General features: G+C 40.3%; 1 protein-coding gene across 8 annotated transcripts in view; it reads right to left on the bottom strand.

The window, feature by feature from the left end:
- Positions 1 to 13,129, bottom strand: part of LOC146374245 (chloride channel protein 2-like) — a 216,858-nt gene that overhangs the window by 119,810 nt on the left and 83,919 nt on the right. For all 8 annotated transcript variants that reach the window (XM_084950684.1, XM_084950681.1, XM_084950685.1 and 5 more), the window contains exon 2: positions 5,642 to 5,792. In XM_084950684.1, the coding sequence (XP_084806810.1) occupies positions 5,642 to 5,792 (151 nt within the window). The remainder of the gene's footprint in view (positions 1 to 5,641; positions 5,793 to 13,129) is intronic.

Below are 13,129 nucleotides of genomic sequence, written 5' to 3' on the forward strand. Positions count from 1 at the left end.
AAATGTCCTAAATTGAATATACTGTTTTTTGTGTTCTCCCCTCTTGTGACTTGTGATATGATTCTCCATGGATCATATCACAAGTCATTAGCCCTTAAATTTGTAACTTATAGGCATTTAAAATTCAGAGCTCTTTAAATTGCTGATGTCTCAAAGTTTAAAGGGACTTTTTCGTCACTTGCTCAGAGGGGGTCGTCTGACTGTTGGGGTTCTCTCCACAGTCTTTACCTTACAATATAAAGCAACTTGAGGTGACTACCATTGGGATTTGGGGTTATATCAATAAAACATACTACTGAATTGAATCTTATATAGACTGGATCAAATTTAATTATCAGTGATAATAATAGAAAGTATATTCATGGACTCCAAACGGTGAGGCCCATAAAAATTGCGACAAAACCACACAAAGCACAATAATATCAGATCAGTGCTTTGTATTTGTAGGTAACAGGTGCTGACAACCCTAACTCCACTAACACCAGGACAGCAAGTCTGTTACCTTTAATGCATCAATTTTAGTCAGTAAGCTATAAGCAAAGCCATCTTGTGACAGCACTTTTAGAGCAGAGTCAGGTGTAAATGCTTTTCCCCCCCAGAATAAGTTACTCTCGTTGTTTGATCTTGAAACAAATGTACAATTCTCCACTCAGCTTTCCTGCAGCATGGAAAGGGCAGCAATGCCACTGCTGATGGTGCAGGACTGGACTCTGTCTCATAAGGGAATGATAGATGAGCACAGCTGGTAGGGCAAAAGCAATAACGGTTTAAAAGTCACCAGTTACAAGCTAAAAATTTTATGAATATATTGTTCAGTTCACAGGTGCCGTTGTGAGTTTCTGACCCTCCTCCAGGATCAGCTTCTAAGCGCTGCTGCAACACAAGTATAACCATTGTGTCTTATCCACAGAGTGTGCTGGGAAATGTCCTTCTCAAAGACAACACCTCTGTCCCTATGTGTTAGTTTATTGTGTCAGACACCCCCCCCCCAAAACAAACAAACAAACAAACAACAAAAAACAAACAAACAAAAAAAAAAAAAAAAAAAAAAAAAAAAAAAAAACACCCACGCACACACCCACAATTGTTCAAAAAGAAAAAAAAAAAAATCCCGCCCGGCTGAGAAACAAAAGCCACACAACAAAAGCCTAAAAATAAACACCAGGTTAAGTTTCTCCCAAGATTTATGCTAATTTCAAGAGCACATTCTTGGGTTCTGAGTTTAAATTTAAATATAAGGCCATGTATGCATCACTGCATTCTTATTAGGATTTTGCTCTCATCTAATGAGCACATCCTTTTTATACCATTCCCTAAAAATTGACCAGCAATAAAGCTGACATTAAACACACATTAACGGACCATCAGCATCTTACAGCTCACTTGTACTCTAATGCTGACCATATTGAAACCCACTCTACTTGTTGTTCAGGGTGCACCGAGTTCCTGGGACTTCTATACATCATTAAAGAAAAAGAAAAAAAAACCCACAGTGTCGACACAGAGCTGAAACGATGACAGCTCCTGTGGGGCCACAGAATGCAGAGGATAGGCTGCAGACTGCTCCTGGCTGTGCCATTCAGCATCGTTAAACAGCAGTAAATGAAAAGGGAGATGTGAGTTTGTTTCTCTGCTGTGTGTGTGTGTGTGTGTGTGTGTGTGTGTGTGTGTGTGTGTGTGTGTGTGTGTGTGTGTGTGTGTGAGAGAGAGAAAAGTGTGAATTAGAAAACAGTGTGAGCAATAATAAAGAGATTGTGCAGAACTCCGCAACAGGATTGTGTATATCTGTGTGTGTCCATATCCATGCATATGTGGCTGTCTGACTTCAGCAGCAGCTGCAGTCATAACCCACAGCAATGAATAAATAAAAAAGTGTGTGTGTTTCAGGTTTATATTCACACGTTCTAAGCCGGTTGATTTGTGGCTTATGCCTTTGCCTCACTCTGTGTGTGTTTATATTTGCCTTTTCCCTCCTGCAGAGAGAAGTGTGTGTGGCCGCAGGGCTATCCACATCACCTCTCTCATGCTTGAAGCTACCTGCTGAGGGACTAATCCATTGAATCGCTGGCATTTCGGTGTCCTGATCAGTGTAGAGATGATGAGGCAAAAGAGATGGACTGGTAGCTGAGTCATCAGCTGTCAGCAAAACAACGGCAAAACTCATCACTCAGATGAGAGCAGAGGACACACACACACACACACACACACACACACACACAGAAAAAAATCTGCTGATTTTAGGACAAACATGTCTATATGATTGCACCGATCACTTATGAACACCAGAGGGCAGTCCATTAACACTGAATAGGCAGCAGCATGGTCAACAACCCTTGAGCAGTCTGATGAAGCCTAAGTTACTGTCCACTGATCCAAGCCGCTGCAAAACGTTTACATTTGCACACCACGATTGGTGGCTGGCCTAACCCCAACCCTTCTGAAGGTTACAGGATTTTTAAGAGGGACGCTTGCATGTGAGCACAGTGAAAGTTAGTCAAATACATTCATTTTTGCAGCACCTGCAACAAAAACCTGGAATAGCAAACATGCTGCTTGTATTGTGTGGCCAATGCTGACCAGGAACAGAAATGCATGCATTTTCAGAAATGCGTACAACATTTACCGTTTCTGCTTTCAGACCTCTGAAGCAGACATCATTATAGGAGATAACCCTAACTTAACCCTATCTGCTGGAGAAAGGCAAAACTGATTTTTCTCTTTTTGATGTGTCATTTTAAACAATGAGTTTATTTGTTCCCTGATTGCCAAGACATTAAGGATAACAGTAAGAGCATATATTACATTCTGTGATAGCCTAGAGTTAGAGTCAAGGTTTTCACCTTTGATGACTTAGACCTCAGACGGTGATGTCAGCACACTAATTTGCTGACACAAATTTTCCTAAAACTTTGGCACTACTGTGAAAAACAAACAATGTGCTGAGGGGAGCTTGCAAGACATTAATTTTTGGGGAAGCTAAAAAACCTGGAAAAACCCTGCATAAAAAGCTAGTGTAGGTCGAGAAGTAGAAAGTCTCAACATGTCCCTAAGGTTTGGAAGACAAGTTTTGGTTTTTGGGTTGTTTTTTTTTTTTTTGCTTGTTTTATCAGTTTGGATTGTTAACTCGCAACTTTTTAAATGAGCTTTACTGCAACGTTACGCCCACACCATACAGGACATGATGTCGCTGCTCGCACTGACAATAAGCACACAACCCACAGGTGCCTTTGTCTGCTGATTTAAGTCAGAACAGTGTGTGTCCTTAAAATAACGCTAAAAAAGAGAAACGTCTTCATTCAGCATTTCTGCAGTAGTAGAAAGGAATGAGCTATTTATAAATTAATATTACTGCACTAACAACCATGCAAGCTCCAACAGCTCAGCCAGTCATTAGGATCTTTTTATATATGGTTCCTGTCAAGAGTTTATGTGCACTCATTATGGTCAATGTTTTAACAATAATGGGATTTCATTGAATTCTCCAAACTCCCCTTTCTCTGTGGCTCAGAGACTGCACAGCATGCAATTGTAAGAGTCAAGTTTCTTAATTTTCCTCTTAGTGATCATGACTGACTAAAGCTGGGATCTTCCCTGGGCTTTTACAGCACTCATTGGACTGAAAAACATAGTGAAATAATCCAGTGTGATCAATGCATATCTGAAAAAAACAACAAAATAAAACAAAACAGAAATGTCTCCCCTGCACCCTCTACTGTCAGCCAGGTTTTCACCCACCCCTGAGATGGGTGAAGAAAGAGGCCCCAAATCGACACCTTCAGTCTTGACTAAAGTTTGTGGGTGATCATACGGACAATCATAAAGACTTTTATGTTCACATGAGATAAAAATGAAGGTATCTTGCCATAATTATCAGAGTTTGAATGAGTACCTCCAAGAAAACTGTACTGCAGAGCATGATGGGGTTAGCATCATTTCCTGGGGCTGTTTTGCTACCAGTGACTCTGGCACATTGAACAGAGTGAATGCAATAATAAAGTACATTAAAAGCTCATTGGAGAAATCTGGTTAAAACAGGCCAACTCTAAGCTTTTCAAATAGCATTTGAAAACCTGAACTCTGACCATTGTTACAAATAGACCATTTAACTCACATATTAAATCAGACCAGTGCCAGAAATTTTTTGATGGCTTTTGAACTTGTTTTATTTCAGAAAACCAAAACTTGTGAACTGCACTCTTTTTGAACTCTTATAAAAGGTTTATTTTATAAATAATTATTCCACAGGAAAAAAATAACCGTTTGAAAAAAAACATTCAAGCCCAATACTGTAAAAGTAACACTCCATGTAAACTCCAACTGTAGGCAATTAATCCCTCTGATGGAGATTTATCCTGATTTGGGTCTGAATCAGTCTGTACCAGTGTCAGTCTGGATTTAGACCTCTTGACAAATAAAGCTTGACCAAGAATTAAACTGGTACCTCAGTCTCAGTTACCATCTGAGACAGACAGTCTGTTCATGTGCCTTCAAAATCCAACATAAATGTCAAAGACTTTCCCTTTGTAATGTTGTGTTAACAACCTCTTTTATCCTGCAAAGCATTCTATACACAATCTTATCTAATCTTATCTGTCTGAATAACATGCACACACTCATAATTATTTTTTATCCCCACCAACAGCAGGGAGAGAAAGGCTGGGGAATGTTCACATGAATTCAGCCATGCAGTAAAAAGCTCCAAGGATTGCCTTTGTGAGTGTTTTCTTGCACTTTTGACTCTTTTCTTCCTTTAACTCTCCGGTAAGCTAAATGCTTCAAGCTAAACATAAGGCAGAGGAGCCATTTTAGAGTTATCAAAGTGCCTTTGGCACTACATTTTCAACACAAAGGTAATAGTGACCAAACAATTTTCCTCAAGCTGGGGAAGTCTCAGGCTCCTCTATGTAAATATGAGTGTGTACTGTTTATATGTCTATTAATAGGGCTCACACACTATAGCACTTCTTTTCTATGACTGTCCTGAGCTAAATCATTGCAAAGACTGACTTAATTTTTTTTCTTCCCAATAACAATTTAGAAAAACCATCAACTTTCGTCCAAGCCCCGGAAATGTCTAGAATTCCAGTAATTTAGTAAGGTCCCTAACCTCCCTCCTAAAAGCCCCTATGACCAGGGTAAACACACTTTATAGTAATCGAACTGTGCCATACTGGAGCTGTCAGTCAGTGGGCACATGGCCAAACCACAGTAAAACCTGATGTTCAGCGATCTTGTCTTGTCAGTACTGTGGGACACTCACATCCAAGGCAGACATTATCGACCACCAGAAAATGTCACAGAGAAGTCCTATAGCTATATCACACATGACAAGATATAACGAAAAAGGCCAAAAAGTAAACTGTATAGCAATGAGCAATGGCCCACTGTACACTGATCACCGCAGTGGCAGGATTTTAGATTATATGTCACAAATGTTCACACAAAAGAGGAAATTTTTGGTGCTGGCACTGCAAAAGATTTTAGTTAAAGCCAAACGGGAAATCTCCAACTTTGCACTTTTTTCACACCAATTTTGTTCATTTGAGTGTCATTAAATCACGCTAAGCAAATGGTCAGAAATAATCTCATCAGTGGCCCTTATTCCAGAAACCGGTATGAGGCTGTGTGGTCTGAAACTTACTCCGACACTTGGCACAGCGGCCCTTGTCGTACTCCAGCAGGTCCAATGTCCGGCTTCGATCGCTGACTGATCGCTTCTGCCCGCTCTCCCTCAGCCGAGCGGCCTCCTCTTTGGCGTACACCCCGAGCTCCTGGGTGTAACGCCCATACATCTGGAAATGGACACAGTCATATTTTTAGGTTTCAAGGAACATACATATTAAACATGCCCCTAAACGTCAGTAACAAATCAAAAATACAGTTCAATGAGGATCACCAAAAGTCTGTATCAACACAGGAGGGGTTCAGGTGCAGTCTTAAGCGTAGGTCACCTGCCTCTTACAACTGCTCAGAGCTCGAAGTGCAAAATAAATAGAAAATGAAAAACAGATGTGATGCTCTGGTTGCTTGGAGCTCCTGGTTACTATTATGTGTGCAGTGAAAACATGGCATGAAAACTGCAGTACAACACTTTCTGTGTAAATACAACATGAGATACACTCTGCTGATATTCTGCCCTATGCTTGTGATGCATTAACTTGAGTTTTGATAGCGGCTGCTCCACTCAGCATCCCAGGCCACATTCTTCCACCAAAGGATAACTCTTTTAAAATGGTGCCATTCAAATACTGCTGTTGATGCATAAGATCAAGTTAGGGTTAGGTCTGGGTAAATTTAACCACAGTTAAGCATAAAAGATTGATTTCATTAAGAAAAGATTGACTTTCAAGAAATGTTACACTGTAGTATTATATAATACTCCTTATGACTCAGTGTTTGTTTACTCTATGGGTTCCTCCTGTCTGTGTTTGAGATCTTACTGTATGTCTATTAGTTTGGTTTGCGTCCTCACTTTTTCACAGGTTTACGCAATAAATTTACGCTCAGCAATAGACTCAGTAACTCCTTACTGGCTGTAATCTGTGACCTCAGTACAGGAACCTTCCATCTCAAACTGACTCCCTCCAAAAGCTGCATCACACACACACACACACACACACACACACACACACACACACACACACACACACACACACACACACACACACACACACACACACACACACACAAAAGAAAAGTCAAGTCAGCAATACAAGAGGCAGGAAATGTCAAGTTTTATGCACCACCTAGATGCCAGCTCGCCCTCCCATAGTGATCTTGGGTACTGGACAGGAACTGGGGCACTGATGATTTCCTCTTGGCCCCCGCCCCCTCCACTCTCAACAGAGCAAGGCTTTTAAAACTTCCTGAAGCAGGTCATGCAAGGCCATCAAGGCCGCATCAAAGTTGCTGTGTGATGTTCAAAATTTGGATACTTATAAACCCAATTCTTTACATGCAAACACATTCAGACTTTTGCAAAATGTTGCACACATCACAGTGTTAGTCCAAAGTGAACAGGGCAAATAAGGAAATGGAGTATAATGAAGCCTCATTCCTGAAGTGTTTCAGTATATACTTTCATCAGCACTCACTTGGTTGTGAAAGGTCCCAAAAAGTGTATCGGACTATATTTGGTCATGTTCAATAGAAGCAAGAATAAGAACACAGTGCTAGATACTGTACAGTTCAAGCTGTCCCTTTGGGGATCAGCAATGTACTCTCATTAAAATCTTCTGCTTTGTTTTCACTGGTGGGTAAAATCTACAACGTAGTGGTGGAAATAACAGTGTTAGAAGTGTAACTGAGGTTATTGTTGGTGGTGGTTTAGTTGTTTGAGAATATTGCTGCCTATAGTAAATTACAAAAATACTGACACCCGCCAGTGCTGCCCCTCAGCCTCCTAGTAGATGCACCTGTTGTATCAATTTGAAAGTCCTAGGTGACTTTCTTCTCGTTCAGGTCAAAGTCACCGAGATTTGAACTTATCAAGATTTTTAGCAGACGCACTGACAATATCTCATCGCTTCATTTTTGCGTTATGGTGTCCACAAAGTTGAGTATCAACACTGCTCAAACAACAATTGGCATCATGTCTCTTTATACTGACGTCGGGGTGTCCACTGTAGACTTAATGCTCCGTGAAACACAAGTATTTTGGACAAAATTCACAGTCAGACTCAAACTTGGTAATTCTTTAGGTACTTTTTGGCTGCTCCCAAAGTTGAACTGCGTCTAATAAAACACAATGAAGTGGAATCACATAACATGGCTTTTCTGTGAAGTTGTAACAGGCTCTCCAACTCTACTCCCTCCTCATCGTTCCATGAATCCCGCTCCCACTCTTCTTCCTGCTCAAGCTTTCCTGCAACATCAATGGAGGCACCGCACTACACGGCCAAGAGTGCCTTTACGTTCAGAGGTGTACATTAACTTAATGGTTCAATTGCATGTGTTATAAAAGTTAATGAAGTTAAACATTTATGGAAATAAACCACTGTGAAAGTGCTGCACAATTAACAGCTGCTCTTACGAGCAATAAAAACAGTTAAAGGGCCTGAAAGGGGCTCCGTTAAATACGTGATGAAATATGTGTTGTGGTCTGACTGAGCATGTCTAAAATGTCATATCTTGTGATTTTATTTTATTCATTTATTTATTTATTTTATTACAGGGTTTTTTCACCATTAAAAGAGATCAGATTTTTGCTATTGGAAAAAAATCTCAAGTGTTTTGGTTAAAAACAAAATACAGTGAAGAAGAACCGTGTGTGTGTGTATATGAGTGCCTTGCGCGCATGTGCACGTGCGTGCCCGTGGACAGTGTGAAATATAGAACAGCCAAATATTGAATAATTCATGCTGAGCACAGACAACAACTATCATCAGTTTTAAATTGGAAATACTAGTTGACATGGCCTTGAAGGAAAAAAAAAGAAAAAGAAAAATCATTCAGGGCACATTCCTTTTACGGGTCACATGACTGTGTTGTGTGTTCACTTTCTTAATAATCAAATGTCCAGAGCCGATATAGAACGATTCCGTGCACGCCAGAATAAAACAGACACAGGAACCAGGATAAAAATTCTTGGAAAGTGGCGCCTGTTGGCTGACAAAAGAAACTGTTTTGATAACATACAAATGGGAAAAGCATGCAGATCGACTCTCACACACACACCCTTACACCCACGGGCAATATGCACTTGTATACACTGTCTGCCATGCAAAAAAAAAAAAAAATTTCTGTGGGCTATTTTAAACCACACACACACCCATGTACATTCTTGAATAAGTTTGTCTGAACTGCAAATCCCGTATGAGCTGACAGGTTGGCGCAGGGTGAGTGAGGAGCAGCACAGGACTTCAAATTGTAGCCATGGTTCAGTCAAAACAGGAGGTCAAAGACATAAATGCAGGTCTTTCAGTTCACAGAAAAGGTGCCTTTGAGTCACATTTATTGTTGGCTCCGGTCACATTGTGTCTCTTGTTACAGCCGTGCTGTGAAAAGGTTGACTACATCTTGTGCAAGTTCTGTCCTTATCAAGCTCGTGTGGGTTCTGTGAAGCCATAGCAGTTATGTCACTAAAGTCAATGAAATTCCAGGAGTAACCAGGAGCCCCAGTAGTGACTTTATTAAATAGATCAGGTATCAGCTAACAATGACTGATCTAGATTAGATCTAGGCACTTAGATGCAAATCTAAGTGCGTCTAAGTTCCTGAATATGCAGATCTATGAAGTGACAAATTAAGGAAGTATGTGTTCAGGTCAAATTCAATTAAGTGATCACCTGACTTTAAGACAGTGTGCAGCATAAGATTTCCAAAGGCCAAGGACTTTTTTAGGTGGTAAAATATAAATTTCCAACAGACTGAGATTAAAGTCTTCCAACTTTCAAAACCACCAGTGTAGTCACTGAAATAGCCCACATATTTATCTGACAGGTGCTTAGCATAAGCAAATCTTCAATATTTTTTTTGTCAACCAATTTCCTTCCAGTGTTCCTCATGTTAGTTCCTGAAGCATAACTGTATAAAAAGTGCTGCTTCACTGAGGAGCACCTGAAACTGCCCAGCTCAGTCTTATCAAACCATCTGGGCTTGAAGTAGGTGTCTAAACCTGTAAATGGCAGGTAAGAACCAAAGGCAATGTCAGTGGAAGTCTAATGACTTGATTAGACTTCCACTGTTGTATTAACACTTCATTTTCAAGTAGCTGCTTGAAGTTGCTTTTCTGTGCATCATTATTGGATTTAAGTCAAGATTTCCCCAACTTCTGAATGCTACAACAATCCTGATCTCAGTGCACAGTGCCACGCATGATACCCTCACTCTTGTTTTGAAAGATCAGTTGCAGCAAACCAGCTAGCTGTTAACTGGTCTCTCTGCCTGTAGGCCAGCTGTTATGTGGTGGTCCTTAATCCAGCCGCTCTCTGGTAAATGACACCAGCTTCCTTTAAGTAAAGTTGTCCATTAAAGACACTGAAATGTCGAATGGAGGTGGAATACAAAGCTCGTTCTGCTCTAGCGATATGCTTCAAAGAGGAACCTGCAGCCTCAGTGAGGTTACTGTGGCTGCAGAGCAGGACAACAGCTACGGTTATTGACTCTCCTCCAAAACAAGGTGACTCACTGGAAAGACAGCTGAGCTTATTACTCATCATGCATTTGTCACATAGTAGTTGGAAGTTGAAATATTAAATATAATGATATAATTTAATAATTCATCTGTGGAAGGTCGCATGTACCTACAGTTGTCAAAACACACATGCGCATGCATCTGACAACCACCGTCAACAAAATGCAATTCTCTGAGAAACACTAGCATACCACAGAACAGCGGGACTTTCTTTTAAAGGCCCAGATGAACAGAATCAAAAGGCTTTGAAAGCATTTAAAACATTTCTTGATGAATTTGTGGTTCGAAAATGTGGATCTGGCTCCAGTTGAAAACCACTTCTTAATAGCAGACTCTTCTTGGTAGAAAGGATTAATAGACTGACAAGCCTGGAAATACCTCGCCGGGTCCATGTTAAAGTCCAATATGGGAGGAGGACAGGAATGAACACAAACAGTGGGAAACGGAGGAAGAAAAAAAATCAAGAAGGGAAACATTTGGGGAGCGATTTGGGGTTTCTGACATCAAATGCCAACCGCTGTTTAACCCAAGATGCCATTCTGCATGGCATTCTCAGCCACATTCATGATCGCCAACCCTAAGTTTTAATTAAGTAAGGAGCTTCAAACGCAACGGAAACTCAAAAGACCCAAAAACAAGAGGGCAGAAATAGGCCTTCTCAGATGCACCCCTTGAAACTCGGATCTGACCAAAGAAAGAAAACAAACAGACCCATCCAGAACAAAGACATTATTGGTTGAAAGCCTATCATTATGCTGAGCATAGTCAGAAATGGGCATTTGGCTGAGCCTGAATGCCTGGGTTAATTGATCCCAGATGAACGGGCTGTCCTGGACTCATTGTCCTGCCCACAAGGGCAAGAGAGAGGGCACAGACGACAAATAATGCCTGTATTGATATTAAAGGTATTAGCTGCTGGAAAGAAGCAGAGAAGCAAGGTCCTTTCAAAAGGGCAGTTTGTTGCAAGACCACAAAATCTATTTAACATGGTTTAAACGCAGTTCAAAGACTAAATTACAAGCATGCAATTAACAAGGGACAAGGATTGGGTAGGCGGAAACCAACTGTGACTCCAGGGTCAAGTCACCTTGTTTAATGACAGGCACTCAAACAGGTAAGATAACAGCAGAGACCGATAGATGGTTCCCAAGTTGTTCCTCATCTTTGTTTAGATGTAGTAAAGTCTTACAAAAAAAATACCCTACATGGAATGTAGGGGAAAAGAAAAATGCTTCACCTGTTTTCAGATCACAGTATCTGAAGATCTCTGGCAGGGTGCTTTATTTGACAGGGGCAAGGTACATTGAGTGCATATTTCCATGTTTACTACAGTAAAATATTACTTAAAATCTGAAACAAACTTTAATACCATGTATCTCTAAAAGCTGAGATTTTTCAGCAGACAGGGCAACAAAACGCCCCAGGACAGTGTTAAGACAACAACTGCCAATGATGCAGGACATTTCAGGTGATATCTGAAACTGTTTATGACTCCGAGAATAGAAAACAAGATCAAAAGGGAAGAGATAAGACAGGAGGTCATGGTTTATTGATACCGTTATCAAAAAAGAAAAAGTTTGGAGAAAGGAAACAAGTCAAGATAAAGAGGACACAGAAGGTGAAGGTGAAGTTTTCACAGAGTCTCAATGTTAATCAGTGAACTAGACTAGCACAACACACGTGCACACCTGTTCCCTCTTGCTTGTTTGTTTCTTTTCTATTGTCTTTGCTGCACTTGAACTGACATCATCAGTATTTATCGTCTCGGTTTCTGTTTAGATTTGTGTACACTGTAAACACAGTTGTCCACACTTAAACTGAATTTGATTTTAAATGACATTCCCCTCATGTCTACCTTTGTATTTTTATTTTTGGATTCTATTACAGTAGCTTTGCATGAATCAGATTTGATCCTTAGCGCATGTTGCTTGTCTTCGGAGCAGTTCAACTTTAAGCCAGTTTTTTTTTTGCTTTTGCAAACAGAACATGGGAGGGGCTTCTGATGACCATATTAAAGATATCTTCTTTCACTTAGAGCTTTAAAGATCCAACAGTAGAAAAAACTAAACATAAAAAAAAACATAAGAAAAAACAAACAAACCTGAAAAATAGTTTGTCATAAAATAATAAAGTCAAGTTGAATGTAGCTAATCTAACTTGCTGTCTGTCTGAACAGCATGTTGAACGGTTGGCTAGCTTTGTGGCCATCTATAAACACATTTGTTTTCCTTTGTGGCCGGGCAGCATGTCTCAAGAACTTGTTCTGAGTCAGTAGTGCAACTGTAATTGTAGAGTTTTCTCACACAATTACACAAAGAGCCCACTGAAGACGCTAATTCAGGCTGGGTGACACCAATAGAAGTTAACTTTCGCCCACATGGGCTAAAAATACTTAAACTTCAATGGAAAAAAAAATGCTGCATCTAGGAAGCCTGGAAGCTAACATTCTCCTGCAGTCTGAATGACAACTTTGTGTCACCACCCGTGTTCAGCCAAAGCTGTACGATTTATTGTCACTTGGTTAGAGAAAAGTGAGAGACACTGTAGGATTTTATGGTCAACAATGACAGGCACATTCAGATCCTGCTGTCAGTCCTCCCTATGGCTTCTTGTTAGGTAGACAAATACAGCACAGCAGACAAGTTTAATAAAGCAAATAAAGTGAGGTGGTGTGTGTGTACAGTGTTTTTATATCTTTGTGGGAATCAAAAATTGGAAGTTTACTTTACTTGTCTGGACCAACAGCTCTTATAGGGATAAAATCTACATTTCCACAAGTTTGAAGGCATTTTTGAGACTCAAAATGTGGTTTAAGTGTCAGGGTTACAGTTAGGTTATGGTTAGATTTAGGGTTAGGAAATCATTTGTAATGGTTAGGGTAAGCAACTAGGGAAAGTATTATGTCAATTAGATGTCCCCACAAGGATATGAAAACGTGTGTGTGTGTGTGTGTGTGTGTGTGTGTGTGTGTGTGTGTGTGTGTGTGTGTGTGTG

The sequence above is a fragment of the Perissodus microlepis genome, chromosome 14, assembly GCF_051167445.1.
Source record: "Perissodus microlepis isolate ML-2025 ecotype Zambia chromosome 14, ASM5116744v1, whole genome shotgun sequence".
In the NCBI taxonomy this organism is placed as follows: Eukaryota; Metazoa; Chordata; class Actinopteri; order Cichliformes; family Cichlidae; genus Perissodus; species Perissodus microlepis.